At 34.2% G+C, this 15,396-nt stretch overlaps 1 protein-coding gene across 1 annotated transcript in view; it reads right to left on the bottom strand.

Annotated features, from left to right (window-relative positions):
- retm (real-time) overlaps nt 1-15,396 on the bottom strand; it is a 47,546-nt gene that overhangs the window by 7,303 nt on the left and 24,847 nt on the right. Inside the window, exons 2-4 of the mRNA XM_065501240.1 lie at nt 588-1,544; nt 271-529; nt 88-209 (exon numbers count right to left, since the gene is read on the bottom strand). Coding sequence (XP_065357312.1) covers nt 88-209; nt 271-529; nt 588-1,544 — 1,338 coding nt within the window. The remainder of the gene's footprint in view (nt 1-87; nt 210-270; nt 530-587; nt 1,545-15,396) is intronic.

Genomic DNA, 15,396 nt, shown 5'->3' with positions numbered 1-15,396 from the left:
GGAAAAGGGGAAAAAACTCTAGTGAATTTTTTATTCTTGATTGGGTTGATAAAATGTTTTGTACTTAAATAAATATATAAAACTTACCTTGCAGGGTCCACCCAAAAAATCGGGTATAATGTCATTATCTATATATTGCTCTAAACCATCCTGCATGTGTAAACAATCTGGACCCCCATAGAAAAGAAATTTAGAGCGGGTATTTTCATCTGTTAAGAAAATAAAGAGTTAAGCTAAATTTTCTTTAAACAGTTTTAGTATTAAACTAACCTATAAAAGCTGATACTATGGTCCAGGCTATGGGAAATACTCGGGGTGCCCTAACCACCAGCACACGACCCATGGTCTCGGGATAATTACGTTCTACATTTTCAATTATATTAAGTAAAGCTTTAACACCAGGACGCCATAAATGTCTCATGGAAAGACCCTCTAAATCCACCAATAAACACCAGTCCAAAACTGGTTTACCCAAATTTTCAGCCGATTCGTTGATTTTCTGTATGCCCTCCTCGCAAATGTGTAAGGCCTTTAAATGGAAGAAATAATTGTATTATTTATTTAAGGTTTTCAAGAGATTTACTTACCAATTTCAAGAAGCCCTCTGTGCCTATGGCTTTTAGCAAACCCTTAACATCCATATGACCCAATCTCAAGATATAAATAGGCCGGCCATCTTTGTCATAATGATGCCAACCTCCTGGAAAATGTTCTGTCACCACAGCCGGTGTTTTATAATCGGTTAGCAATGAATCGATATTGTTTTCCTGACGCCATTTCAACGAGTCTCTTAGCATATTAAAAGCCTGACTAACATGCCAATCACGGGCTCTCAGAAACCTTAAAATCATTTGATAACTTGGCATTTTGTCGAGATCTTCTATGTCTTCTAGCAGCTTTCTCAATTCCAGTAATTTTGACTCTTGCATGGGCGTCAATTGACCCAAATGCTTGGCTATAAAATCACCATCCAACAGTATATCATGGCTAGCACCATTTTTATCATTATCCTTATCCTCCTCTTCACGAGATTTGGGTGACAGGGGAGCATCTGGTGGTGGCTGCCATCTTTCAACTTCTGTTAGACCCTCCTCCTTCAATTCTTGTATGAAATATTCAATAATCTCTTTGCCTTTTAAGGTGGTCTGGGTGTATTGTTTCATGCCCATTTTCTCCATGGAATGTTCAAAACCAAAAAAATTCTTTATATCCAAGGTGGCAGTTTGATCGAAACACGTCCAATCCGGATTGTCCGGATGAGCGTAGTAGCGGCATCTTTCGAATATTTCGATTCTAGAGGAAAAACTCTCATTGGTGGCTTCGATGCTCAAAGTGCGATTGGCTAAATCAAGGAAATTATGTTGTATGAAATAGACAACGTCCACTCCTATCAGTTTTTTAAAGATATAGGGAGCATCAACGGCCAGTTTGCAACGTCTGCTGGTATTACGTTTAGCGCCACTTTCTAAAATTTCATCTTTGGTGATTTCACAATCAAGCACTATGGGCATTTGCGGACAGGTGGGAAAACGTTTTTCATAGGCCTGTAAAAATTATAAAAATAAAATACTTTAAATTAAAATTCAATACTTTTTTAAAGAGAGCGAAAATATATAGAAGAGCCCCGCCCCAATTTGCTCTTATAAGAGAGAAAAAAGGCGTCAATATTTTTGAAATTCTTTCTCAAATCCAGCTTATAATGTTTCTATAGTTTCAAAGTGTAGAAAATTATAGCGTATCGCGTCTCGGCCACCGCAGTTTTGGTTGAATTAAATTTTTCATTATTAAATATTTTATGTATGACTTGCTTAATTTGAAAATAGCAACTTGTGTATATAAATTATATATACTTAGGTGTATATTAAGTAAAAACAACATTGAAAAGAATTGTTTTGCATTCGAGAGGGTAACAAAAAAACAAATGTTATTTTTAAACACAGCACGCGACCAAAGACCCTGAAAGATGAAAAACAAAAGTTCTAAAATTTAATAGACAAAATTTTCTGTCATAAAATTTCCATCACACTATAAATTAGAACTGGTTCTATAATTAGTATCAAGACAAATTTCACAAATATATAGCAAACTAAAAGGAATGCTAAAATTTAATAGTTAAAAAAATTCTGTCATAAAATATCCATCACTCTATAAATTATAATTGGTTCTACAATTAGTAACATATTTTGACAGACGCGAATCTTCATAGCGACATATTATGCTCTACTTAAATCGACTTCATGATGAAGATAAAAAGAAAATGTGTATTTTTTTAAAAATTTTAGCTTTTATATTGAAACATTTGTACAATATAAATCTATTCAAAGTATTGGTCATTGTTAGCTATGACCTTTTCACATCTTTCTGGCATATGGATTCCGAGCCAAAAGAACTGCTATCTTTTAAGGCCAAGAACGAATCAAACTAATTTCGGATACTCTGTTCTGAAGTGAAGCATATCCCAGAGAGAGCGTTCTGCATCGATCGAACCGAATTGTAGTCGGACGGGGCAAGTTTGGACAAATAAGACAAATCATCCCAATCACTTCTTTCTAAATAGTTGTTAACAGGTATTGGAACATGTGGTCGAGCGTTGTCATGTTGGAATATTACGGTTTCATGTCTGGCTGAATATTCTTAGCTCGCTTCAAACGGATCAGTTGTGTTCGGTACAGGTTCCCTGAGATGGTCTGGCCAGATATTTGGCTTTGTTGTCGGTTTCGCAGGCTAAACGGGCTTCACTTACTGAACTAAAACTGAACTAGAACTGAACTAGAACTGAACTAGAACTGAACTAAAACTGAACTAGAACTGAACTAGAACTGAACTAGAACTGAACTAGAACTGAACTAGAACTGAACTAGAACTGAACTAGAACTGAACTAAAACTGAACTAGAACTGAACTAGAACTGAACTAGAACTGAACTAGAACTGAACTAGAACTGAACTAGAACTGAACTAGAACTGAACTAGAACTGAACTAGAACTGAACTAGAACTGAACTAGAACTGAACTAGAACTGAACTAGAACTGAACTAGAACTGAACTAGAACTGAACTAGAACTGAACTAGAACTGAACTAGAACTGAACTAGAACTGAACTAGAACTGAACTAGAACTGAACTAGAACTGAACTAGAACTGAACTAGAACTGAACTAGAACTGAACTAGAACTGAACTAGAACTGAACTAGAACTGAACTAGAACTGAACTAGAACTGAACTAGAACTGAACTAGAACTGAACTAGAACTGAACTAGAACTGAACTAGAACTGAACTAGAACTGAACTAGAACTGAACTAGAACTGAACTAGAACTGAACTAGAACTGAACTAGAACTGAACTAGAACTGAACTAGAACTGAACTAGAACTGAACTAGAACTGAACTAGAACTGAACTCGATGAGTTATTAGAGCTAATGAAAACTGCTCATAACTTCAGAATTATGCTTTCTAGTTTAAATATCGCTCTCAATGAGCAAAATAATAACTTGCGCCATGTAAATTGCCTTCTTCTCCTTCCATATGTTCTAAACTTTTGTAACTTTTAAGAGCTCATCGACCGACGAGTCGGATACTAATGCTCAGTTGCTTTTCCATCGCTTCCTTCCCACACTTCATGCTGCTTTGCTTTTCCGTTCAAAGTTGTGTCGGTAAGAGAATATTATCCTATGATGTGACCAGTGATTTCAATTTTAAATGTTCACCGCGTTAGTTCACAATCACATGTTCAGTTTATATGGAAAAAATCCATGAATTAAGCTAGAAATGGCTCCCTCAACCGTCCTATTCTCTGGATTAAGCCACGAGTGAATATTTCTTGTTTCCAAACCTGAAGAAATAGCTAGGCTGAACGAGATTTGACGCCAACAATGAAATCATCTTACAAACAAATACCTATTTTGTTGACCTCAACAAATCTTATTTTTTGAAAGTGATAAAGAAATTGGAGAAACATTGGACAGAACTCAAGGAGACTATGTTGAAAATTAAAATGACTTTTTATCCAAAAATTCACGGACTTATTGGCCCGTACAGAAGTTTGTATCCTGTCACGTTTTCAAATCCGAAAAGCAACGTGAATCGGTCATAGAGGTAGAAAACCTTATGAAGGTCAATTTTGGATTAAAAACTTTTGGTTTTCGAAACCCCATAAAGTCAGTAATATCTACTGAAAATCAAAGAGCATTGGAGAAAACAAACAAAACACTGTGGAGATAGATTTGAAGCTGATGATTTCCTGATTTTTATAAAATTCAAATTTTGGATTAAAAACTTTTGGTTTTCGAAACCCCATAAAGTCAGTAATATCTACTGAAAAACAAAGAGCTTTGGAGAAAATAAACAAAACACACGAAAAAAATACAGGTATTCATCAATAAGGGCCTCAGAATCAGCAGTATATTCAGGAACAACTCCACCTGCAACACGGATCTCTGGAATTTAACCAATAAGAAACCCATACTGAAACAAATCAAAAGCAGAAAATGGAGTTGGGCCGGCCATACTATCAGGAAGATGCCCGATAGAATTACAAAGATGGCGCTAGAGTGTAATCCTCAAGAAGCCGTAGTCAGCTCATGAACACCTGGAAACGCACGATACTCCAAAAACTAAAACAATGCAATCTTATATGGGAAGACGCCAAAACAACAACAGCAAATCCAATAAGATGAAAATGCTTTGTGGAAGCCATATGCTCCCAAGAGGTGTAACAGAGAAATAAAATTGAGATATAGCTAAAAATAAGTCAGCAAATAATACAATTTATTTCATGTTTATTTATGCAAATTTTTATTTACCTAAAAACACAACTTTCCAAAATACCCTTTTCACAATTGAATTGTTTACGCAGTTCATTATTTTTAAGTGTATTTATACAATTTTACTTATTTTCCATTATTGTTTCCACTTTAAGTATGTGATAATTCTTTTTTCTTCTTTATTTTTTTAATGTCATTGAAAACACATAGGGTTAGGTGAAGGACATTCCACATAATTTACTTGCCATTTTCAAAATAAATAATACCTACTACATACTTGGTTATGTACGAAGTATGTACAATTGAAAAGTAATAAAACAATAGAAAATAAATTAAAATGTTTTAGCAAGAAATTTTGGAAAAACCCCGGCTGCTGGTAAACAAAAACTTGGCAAAATAAACAAAAATTAAATTAAAAACAAAAAGATTTTCCAAAAAATATGTGAATGAATGGTTTTCCAATAAAATATTGGCAATAAGTTGGTAATATGGAGGATTATTTAATTAAAATGAAGGGACATGTTGTTGGGCATTGCTTAGTTTAAGCTTAAGTTTAAACAGAATGATATCCTTTGCTATCTATCATAGTTAGATTAATTTAAACGTAGTTTAAGCTTTAGTTTAAATCAAATAAAAAACGTAGGTACATATATCTCTAGCACTCAGTCGTATATTTTACGTCTTAAACAATTCAACATTTTTAACCTGGGAAAAAACAGCTGCTGCTTTGAACTACAATTCAAACTAATCGGAATGTTTAAATAAATACCAGGAAAAATTCACATTTCTTTAATTATTTAACATAATTATAAATTTAGTAGCAATCAAGCCTTAACTATTTTCAATTATTGGGTGTATAACTTATAAATGAGGGATTTATAATAGCTGGCGTATCTTTTGAACGCAGTTTTTGTTTTTATACCCTTCACCTTTGTGAGAAGGGTATATATAAGTATGTAATTCCGTTTGTAATTTCGACAATATAATTTTCCGACCCTATGTCGATTAAGCCAATGCCGTCTGTCTGTCTGTTGAAATCAATTTTCTGAAGACCCCAGATATCTTCGGGATCCAAATCTTCAATAATTCTGTCAGACATGCTTTCGAGAAGTTTTCTATTTAAAATCAGCAAAATCGGTCCACAAATGGCTGAGATATGAGGAAAAAACCAGGGTTACCTCGATTTTGAACCTATTTTTGACCTATATCTGGATTACTAAGTCATTAATATAGACAATATGGATATCTAATGATAGATATTTCAAATACCTTTGCAACGACGTATATAAGACCATAGTAAGTTGGACCTACAATGAGTCAAAATCGGAAAAAATATTTTTTAACCCGATTTTTTTTTCACTAAAAAAAAATTTAAAAAACAAAAATTTTTTTTTTAAAATTTAAAATAATTCGAAAATTTTTTTTTCCAAAAAATGAAAAAAAACAGCTTTAAAAAAAATAAATTTAGTTTACCCAAAAATATTTAAAATTTGTATTTTAAAGTATAATTTGGTAAAGGGTATATAAGATTCGGCACAGCCGAATATAGCTCTTACTTGTTAATAACTTAAATGTCATTTTGAAGGCTACATATCTGTCAATTATTCTCACTTAGTTATTGAATATTATAGGGTAAACAACAAAGTTTCAACGTGCGGTAGATGGTTTCTGTGGTTCAGAATTTGTAATTTTAGATTGAAGACAAAGATCACCCAGGCCTGCCAAAAAAAATTGGAAGACCAAGAACCGGTGGTCTAATGAATGGTCACGAGGTCGACTTGGCCCGTATATTATTGTTTTCTTTATAACAGGACTCTGTATATTGGGACACATGTTAGAAGGCTGGGCCTACGGTACAACGATTAGAAGCTGTAAAAGCTGTCGAAACGAAGAAGAGGAGGTGACCTATTCTGTCAATGACAGGCTCTGACAAATTTGAAGGAACGTATCCTCGGAATCCCATTCCTATCGTGATTAGATGAGCTATCAAGGATGTATCTAAGACGCATGCACTACTTCATCAGAGAATCTGTTTGGATCACCTTGGAAACAACGGATGTATAAAAAATATTCTGCTGTTTAACTCTTGGGTATCTTAATGGGATCAGTTTTGAATGGACCCAATTGAACTGCTTGACGAGTGGCTGCCAATGGAACCTAACATGAGCTAAGAATTGAAGGTATTACTCCATGAAAATTGTTGTTAAACTAAACAAGAGCTTGCAAAATTATTGGGAGCTGGGAAATGTTTGCGAGCAGCAGGACTCAGGATCAAAAAGCAGGGAAATTGGGTACCATACGAATTGAAGTTGAGAGACCTTAAAATACGATTTTGTATGTCTGAAATGATGCTTCAAAGCTATAAAAGAAAATCATTTTTGCACTGAATCATTCAGCCCAATTATGAATAAAAAATTCCCTGAGAGTTTGTTCCCCGGGAGTTTTTTTCCATTGAATTTGAATAGGAAAAATGGGAAAAGGGAAAAAACTCCCGGGGAATTTTTATTCATAATTGGGCTGATTACTTGCGATTAAAAATGGATGAAATACGATAACCCGAAGCATAATAGATCGTATGTGAAGCCCGGCCTACCAGCCGAATCGACAACAAAGCCAAATATCCATGGCGCTAAGGTAATTCTCTGTATACCACGGTTTGTGTCGCTTCGTTTCGGAGTTGGGTCTTTTTAAAATGTCTGTGATTTCGAAGTTGCGTCGATTTTGTTTCAATTTCCGTCACATGTCTTCGAAGTTGCGTCGTTAGTCCTTAGATTTGCGTCGTTTTGGTTTCAGTTTGCGGCGCATGTCTTCGCAGTTCCGTCGTTTTTACTTCGATTTGCGTCGTTAATAAATCAATTTTTTCAGCTAAAATTATGAATCTCGGAACCAATTAAATGAAAATCAATACAAATGTATGGAAAATCGTTCTTCGATCTGCGTCGCCTTGGTTTGCGTCGTGTTTCTCCGGTCCCAATTAGCGACACAAACCGGGGTATTGGAGTTCTATTTATTATGAGCTGCTAAAATCTGGCCAGAACTTCACAGGGAACCTGTAGCGAACGCAACTGATTCGTTTGAAGAGAGCATTTGCCGGAAAATGCCCAGAATTTTTATTTAGAAAGAAGTGGTTGGGAAGTTTTACCTCACCCACTCTATAGTCCAGACATTGCCCCTTCCGATTACTGTTTGTTTCGATCGATGCAGAATGCTCTCTCTGGATACGCTTCACTTTGGAGCAGAATATCCCAAATTGGCTTCACTCGTTCTTGGCCTCTAAAGATGATCAGTTCTTTTGCCAGATAGATGGGGAATAGGTCATAGCTAACACTGGACAATACTATGAATAAATGTATCTATTATGAGCTGCTAAAACGTGGCCAGAACATCACAGGGAACCTGTAGCGAACGCAACTGATTCGTTTGAAGTGAGCATTTGCCGAAAAACGCCCAGAATATGCGACCAGACTTGAAACCGCAATATTTCATCATGACAATGCTCGGCCATATGTTGTAATAACTGTTAAGAACTATTTAGTAGGAAGCGGTTGGGAAGTTTTGCCTCACCCTCCATATATTCCTTGGCCCTTCCGACTACTATTTGTTTCGATTGATGCAGAACGCTCTTTCTGGAATACGCTTCACTTTGGAGCAGAGTATCCGAAATTGGCTTGATAAGTTCTTGATCTCAAAAGATAAGCAGTTCTTTTGGCTTGGAAAGATGGGAAAATATCATAGTTAACAATCGCCAAAACTATGAATAAATGTATATATTATGAGCTGCTGAAATGTGGCCAGAACATCACAGGGAAGATTTATCGAAGCATTAGCCGAAAAACGCCCAGAATATGGAGCCAGACATGAAACCGTAATATTCCATCATGACTACGCTCGACCGCATGTTGCAATATCTGTTAAAAACTATTTAGAAAGAAGTGGTTGGGATGCTTTGCTTCACCCGCCTAATAGTCCAGATCTTGCCCCGTCCGACTACTATTTGTTTCTCTCTGAGATATGCTTCTCTTCAGAACAGAGTATCCGAAATTGGCTTGATTCGTTCTTGGCCTCAGAAGATGAGCAGTTGTTTTAGCTCGGAATCCATATGTTGCCAGAAAGATGGGAAAATATCATAGCAAACAATGACCAATACTTTGAATAAATTTATATTGTACAAATGTTTCCAAATAAAAGCTAAAACTTTGAAAAAATCCTGCATTTTTAAGTCATATACCCAATAATTCTTAGTTTTTAAACAATTTACAAAAGTAGGCATAGTTTTGTAACAAAATTTACCCAGATTTATAAAAATAAATCAATATTAATGTATACTACTTACATAAATTAATTCAACCAGCCAACTTTTAATTGTTTTGGTTTGTTTTTTTTATATAATTTAAATACATATTTAAAATAAATACTAAATAGGTTAACCTCCAACCATAAACCACCATAACAGCACAGTTCAGTTAACCCTCACCACCACTCCTTGGGACCCCTTTAACTTGTGCATAAATAAACAATTACAAGTCTTCAGTTTTAAATAAAAACAAGAGCCCTCATACCAAAAGTCAAGGCTGTTGCTGGCTGCTATTCTTGCCACATGCTACCTATGTATCTACCTACCTACCAACTGTAACATGTATATTACCTTGTGATACCATAAAAACATGACAAAATTTCTTCTAAAAATTGTTTACTACTAAATAATTAATTAAAATAAAGTTTCATATGTCTTTTAAATGGAACTAAATGATGTGCAAGAAATTCCTCCCACTATAAGGCCTCCGCCCTTAATAAAATCTACTCATGATATGTTACTTTACTCTACCTATTATGGTTAGAGAGATAGAGAGTGGGGGCAGCTATTCCTACATGATACTCGAATTCAAAAACACTTTTGTCGTTTTCTCAAACGCACTCAATCCTCAGCATGTGTAACTAGTTATGTGGGAAAATGAACAAAAGGACAAATAATAAAAAAACTAACGAGTAACAATTTATTAAAAATTTTAAGTCCTTTCTAGAATACATATTCTAGTAAGGACTTAAAAGACAATAAAATGAATGGTGAAATATGTGTCTTGAGGTCGTTTTTTTCCGTCATTGATTTATGTTTATGACCAATTTGCTTGTTAACCCAGTAACCAACCCAAACATCAATTTGCTTTTGTCAGCATTTAGATATATTTATTTTTTTCTTTCTTTACCTACTTATATTTTGTTTTTAAGAGAAAGTTTTATTTATTTTTTTTTTTGCAAAAATTCAATGCTGTTTGTTTTTAGCATTTTTTTCCTTTGAACATTTTTCCTTGAACTTAGATTTCACAACGTTACTTTTTCGCACACAACACGAACAAATTATAGATGAGTCTTAAAAAGTAGCACAATTATGCAATTATAATTGGCATCACTGCTTTATGTCAAAAGTGGCTACAAGTGACATCAATGATTGACAGTGCTGCCATACAGTTTAACAGCGATTGCTGTTTGAATGATCCCGGATTTTTGTTTTCACTTTTATAAAATATCCATAAATTTTCCACGTTTATTGCTCATGAAAGATCCACGATTGTTGCATTAAATTTTCTTTATAAAATATCCACGATTCTTGCTTTAACTCTTCCACGATTCTTGCTTTAAATCTTCCACGATTCTTGCTTTAAATCATCCACGATTCTTGCTTTAAATCTTCCAAGATTCTTGCTTTAAACCTTCCACGATTCTTGCTTTAAATCTTCCAAGATTCTTGCTTTAAACCTTCCACGATTCTTGCTTTAAATCCACGATTCTTGCTTTAAATCTTCCACGATTCTTGCTTTAAATCATCCTCGATTGTTGCTTTAAATTTTCTTTATAAAAGAAACACGATTGTTGCTTTAAATTTTCTTTATAACAGATCCACGATTGTTGCTTTAAATTTTCTTTATAAAAGATCCACGATTGTTGCTTTAAATTTTCTTTATAAAAGATATACGATTCTTGCTTTAAATTTTCTTTATAAAAGATCCAGGATTCTTGCTTTAAATTTTCTTTATAAAAGATCCACGATTGTTGCTTTAAATTTTCTTTATAAAAGATCCAAGATTGTTGCTTTAAATTTTCTTTATAAAAGATACACGATTGTTGTTTTAAATCTTCCACGATTTTTGCTTTAAATCTTCCACGATTCTTGCTTTAAATTTTCTTTATAAAAGATACACGATTGTTGTTTTAAATCTTCCACGATTTTTGCTTTAAATCTTCCACGATTCTTGCTTTAAATTTTTTTTATAAAAGATCTACGATTCTTGCTTTAAATTTTCTTTATAAAAGATCCCGGATTCTTGCTAAATTTTCTTTATAAAAGATCCACGATTCTTGCTTTAAATTTTCTTTATAAAAGATCCACGATTGTTGCTTTAAATTTTCTTTATAAAAGATCCACGATTGTTGCTTTAAATTTTCTTTATAAAATATCCACGATTCTAGCTTTAAATTTTTTTTATAAAAGATCTACTATTGAGGCTTTAAATTTTCTTTATAAAAGATCACCGATTGTTGCTTTAAATTTTCTTTATAAAAGATCCACTATTGAGGCTTTAAATATTCTTCATAAAAGATACACGATTGTTGCTTTAAATTAAATTTTCTTTATAAAAGATCCACAAATCATGCTTTAAATTTTCTGTATAAAAGATCGACAATTATTATTTAAATTATTTTCCATAACAGTCTTTAAAAAGTTTCCCGATCACTAATCAAAAAATTATCTATTATTGCCTTTAATTGTCTTTACAAAAGATCCAGGATTACTATTTAAATAATGTTCGGTTATTGCCTGTAATTGTCTTTATAAATGATCCCCGATTGTAAATTTCTCTTGTGCTATTTTTATCTGCACCATTGTTTGAACGCTTCATTGAATTAAAATCAAAGAAACACTGTAACGAAATTTCTTTCTTTAAACAGTTATTTATTTCATATACAATTTTTCGCTGCCAATACACGACTGACTCCTTGAATTTGCACAAACAAATGTTCCTTTGCACCACCACCATACAAAGAACCCCACTTCAAAGGCACAAAAGACAAAAACCAACCATGATAGTATAAAATAACAAACAAGAAATTAATAGAGGCAATGTAATTTTTACGCAAACAACAGGGATTAACTATGTTTATTACCCCCAAGGACATTTCATACTGAAAAAGGGGGGCTGGCTGACTGCATACTCCAAAAAAACACAAAACAGCAACCAAATGACAGTTATAATATAACTGTGTTACTGCTGAGAATGATAACAGTGTCTACGACAATGATTCGTAAACAAACAGAGAGAAAGAGAGAGGGGATAATTTGTTCCCAGCAATAATACAAAGTGCAAAGCTCCCACGCAATTTTCTAATAAATATGGCACTTTTTATGAGATATTCACGTACTTCTTTCTTTCTGCATACAAAGTCTGGAAAATCATATATAAAAATTTATGGATATATGTAGATTGTAAACAACAGAATAATATAATAAAAAATAACTAATACATAAAAATAAATACAGATACGCCATGCCACCCACTTAAAATGTGTGTTATTTTATTTATTTATTTATAAATAAATTAACGGTAGAGAAATCGCAGTAATTGGATTTAATGCGAACTGGTCGTGCTAAAGGCTCAATGAAAGTTTCATTGCTGGAATAAATAAATATGTAGTATGCAGGGGAAAAGTAGTGTTAGGTTTATGTGAGAAAACCATGATAAAGGACTTGAAATGTTGTTTATAATTTCAACATACATATACTACAGATAATGTATAAATTGTTTTATTGAACATTCGATTAAGGCAGGATTTATTGATTTGTGTGGGATTTTATGGTTTTTGTGTTCAAGTCTTTACGTATCATCGTAACTGTCACAACACATTACTGAACAATTTCACAGAAATTACGAGACCCCTTAATAAATAATCCAATACGCCTTTTAACATATCGTCACGGATGCACTATAGTTTAAATAGAGCTTTTCTCAGGAAGCAAATTACAGAATTAATTCCACTTTGAATGAAAATGAATAGCAATGTAAGATTCGGCTGTAGAAAGCATCTTTTGAATAGTAATCGTTGATCTTTTATAAGGACAATTAAAAGCAATAATCTTGCATCATTTGAATAGTAGTTGAATCTTTCACTGACTCATCAGTCATGAGTGAGTGAGTGAATGAATGAGTCAGGCCTTGTATTTTTAAATATATAGATTTTTTTTAAAAAAGCCCAAAAAGTCGATCGTACTTTAGTAACTGTGTGTATTTGTGAAATAGTAAACTTTACAAATTTAAAGCAATAATCGTGGATCTTTTGAAGAATAAGCGAGGATATTTTATAAAGAAAATTTAAAGCAATAATCGTCGATTTTTTATAAAGAAAATTTAAAGCAATAATCGTGGATCTTTTATAAAGAAAATTTAAAGCAATAATCGCGGATCTTTTGAAGAATAATCGTGGATCTTTTATAAAAAAAATTTAAAGCAATAATCTTAGATCTTTTAAAATAACAATTAAAGGCAATAATCAGGCATCTTTTGAAGAGTGATCCTGGATTCTTTATAGAGAAAATTGAAGGCAATAATAGTGAATTTTTCAAAAATAAAAATCACGATTAAGGATTTTGAAGAGTAAGGAAAATTTAAAGCAATAATCGTGGATCTTTGGAAGAGTAAGCGTATGTATTTTATAAAGAAAATTTAAAGCAGTTGTCTTTGATCTTTTATTTTTTTTGCTTGGACCAGCACTCAGTGGATGACCCCTACTTATGCAATGCATTGTGTTGGAACTAGGAAAATAGGTTATGGGAGGGAGCAGTGTTTGTGGACATTTGATTTGAATTTTCCTATATTGAAAGTGACAGGAAAGACTTCTGCAGGAAGCTTATTCCTCATACGGACTATACGGCTAAAGAACGAATTTTCCCTGTAATGCATTGTGCGATCCATTGCCCAGTCGGCCACGAACGGGTTTCTGAAACGATTTCCCTAATTTCTGCAGAACATATTCCATTGTAGTTTCAGTAGAACAGTGAAACAGAACCCACATTGCGTCGATGTTCCAGTGAGACAATATAGCTGGATACCCTACTGACACCGATAAGAACCTTCGCCCTCTCCTGTACGCGGTCGAGTAACTCCAAAATAGACTTCGAAGCATCATCCCATACATGATAGTTGTCTTCCATTTTGGGTCGGTTATACATAAGTGGTGTAAATAGTAAGGAATCAGATGGAGTGAGGTATTTCCTACACCGTTTTAGAATGTGTTTTGTCCATCGGACTGAATACTCATGCGTAGAACATCAAGAAAAGTAACATAATCTGTCGTACGTTTGTGTATTAACATACAACATTGAGTCTTGCGTGCATTAAAGTCGACTGACTTTAATGCCACAAGGCTCCGATTAAGGGAATCATACATGTTTTGTCTCATTGCCCCAATCTCCGATAGGCCTGGTCTATAATTGAATGAATGTGAATGCCAAATGTCTCTGTCATTTGCAAAAGTATAGATAGGGAAGAAGGTTGTTTAGAAATATAATAAATATAGTAGAAGAAAGAATGGAGCCTTACGTTACCACTGAATTAATCTTGAACTCGTTTGATGAGATCCAATCTACAACAACTCAAGTTATTATCGACACCAAAAGCAATGAGTTTTGATAGAAGCGTGCCATACCACACCTTATCGAACGCCTTAGAAATGTCTAGAGCCACCACTTTACTTTCGCCAAAACGTTGAATTGAACGACACCATTTTTCCAATAGGAAGGCTAGCAAGTCATACTGCCCGTCACTGAGTAGATTGTTGGACTCTAAATATTTCTCAAAAAAAGAATGGTAAAGCATATTCTCTATAACTTTGGAAAGCGCTGAACAAATCGCTATTGGGCGATAATTTTCAGGGTTGTAAGCCTCTGCCTTTTTAGGAATTGGCGTTACATTAGCATATACAGGAAATTTGCCGCCACAGTATAATGTGCTGAAAACGATAGCTAATGGGCGAGCTAGCGTCGAGAACACTGCTTCAAACCAGTGCTGGTATACCATCAGATCCGTTAGAATCTTTTTAACTGCGCGAGTGCGAAAGAATATATTCGGCATAGAAACTGTTACTCTTTCGAGCTCGGGTAGTGGATGATTGCTTTCCGGTAGGTTCAAATTATTTGAAAATAATTCAGCCAAAAGGTTAGCTCTGTCAACCAGGTCAGTGCATTATTGGCCATCCCTTAAAATAGTAGGAATTGAGCAGTAAGAACCTTGGCTTGGAGGCGCAGCTATTGTAAAGATTTTTCACGCCAGTTTCGGCATTTTTGATATTACGCCAGATTCAGAAGACAGTTAAATTCTACATCATACGTACCTAATGATTGCAGGGACACAACTTCATTGCGTATGTACATGACAATGTCCCGGTGAAAATTAAAAAGCGATAGAAAGTGATACTCAGGTATCTGAAAATCCTGCGGTTCAGCAGTCTCAGATACCTGCGTTTCATATAGGCGAAAACATCCGGACGATGGAAACAAACATGAGCGTATGTGGAGAAAAAATTCGCCCTTAGCCTTAGTTGATTGCAAAAGTCGATCCGGAAATAACCTGTCATTACAATATAGGG

The sequence above is a fragment of the Calliphora vicina genome, chromosome 2, assembly GCF_958450345.1.
Source record: "Calliphora vicina chromosome 2, idCalVici1.1, whole genome shotgun sequence".
Classification (NCBI taxonomy): domain Eukaryota; kingdom Metazoa; phylum Arthropoda; class Insecta; order Diptera; family Calliphoridae; genus Calliphora; species Calliphora vicina.
The sequence above is the reverse complement of the archived record's forward strand: the minus strand, read 5'-3'. Positions and strand labels throughout refer to the sequence as shown.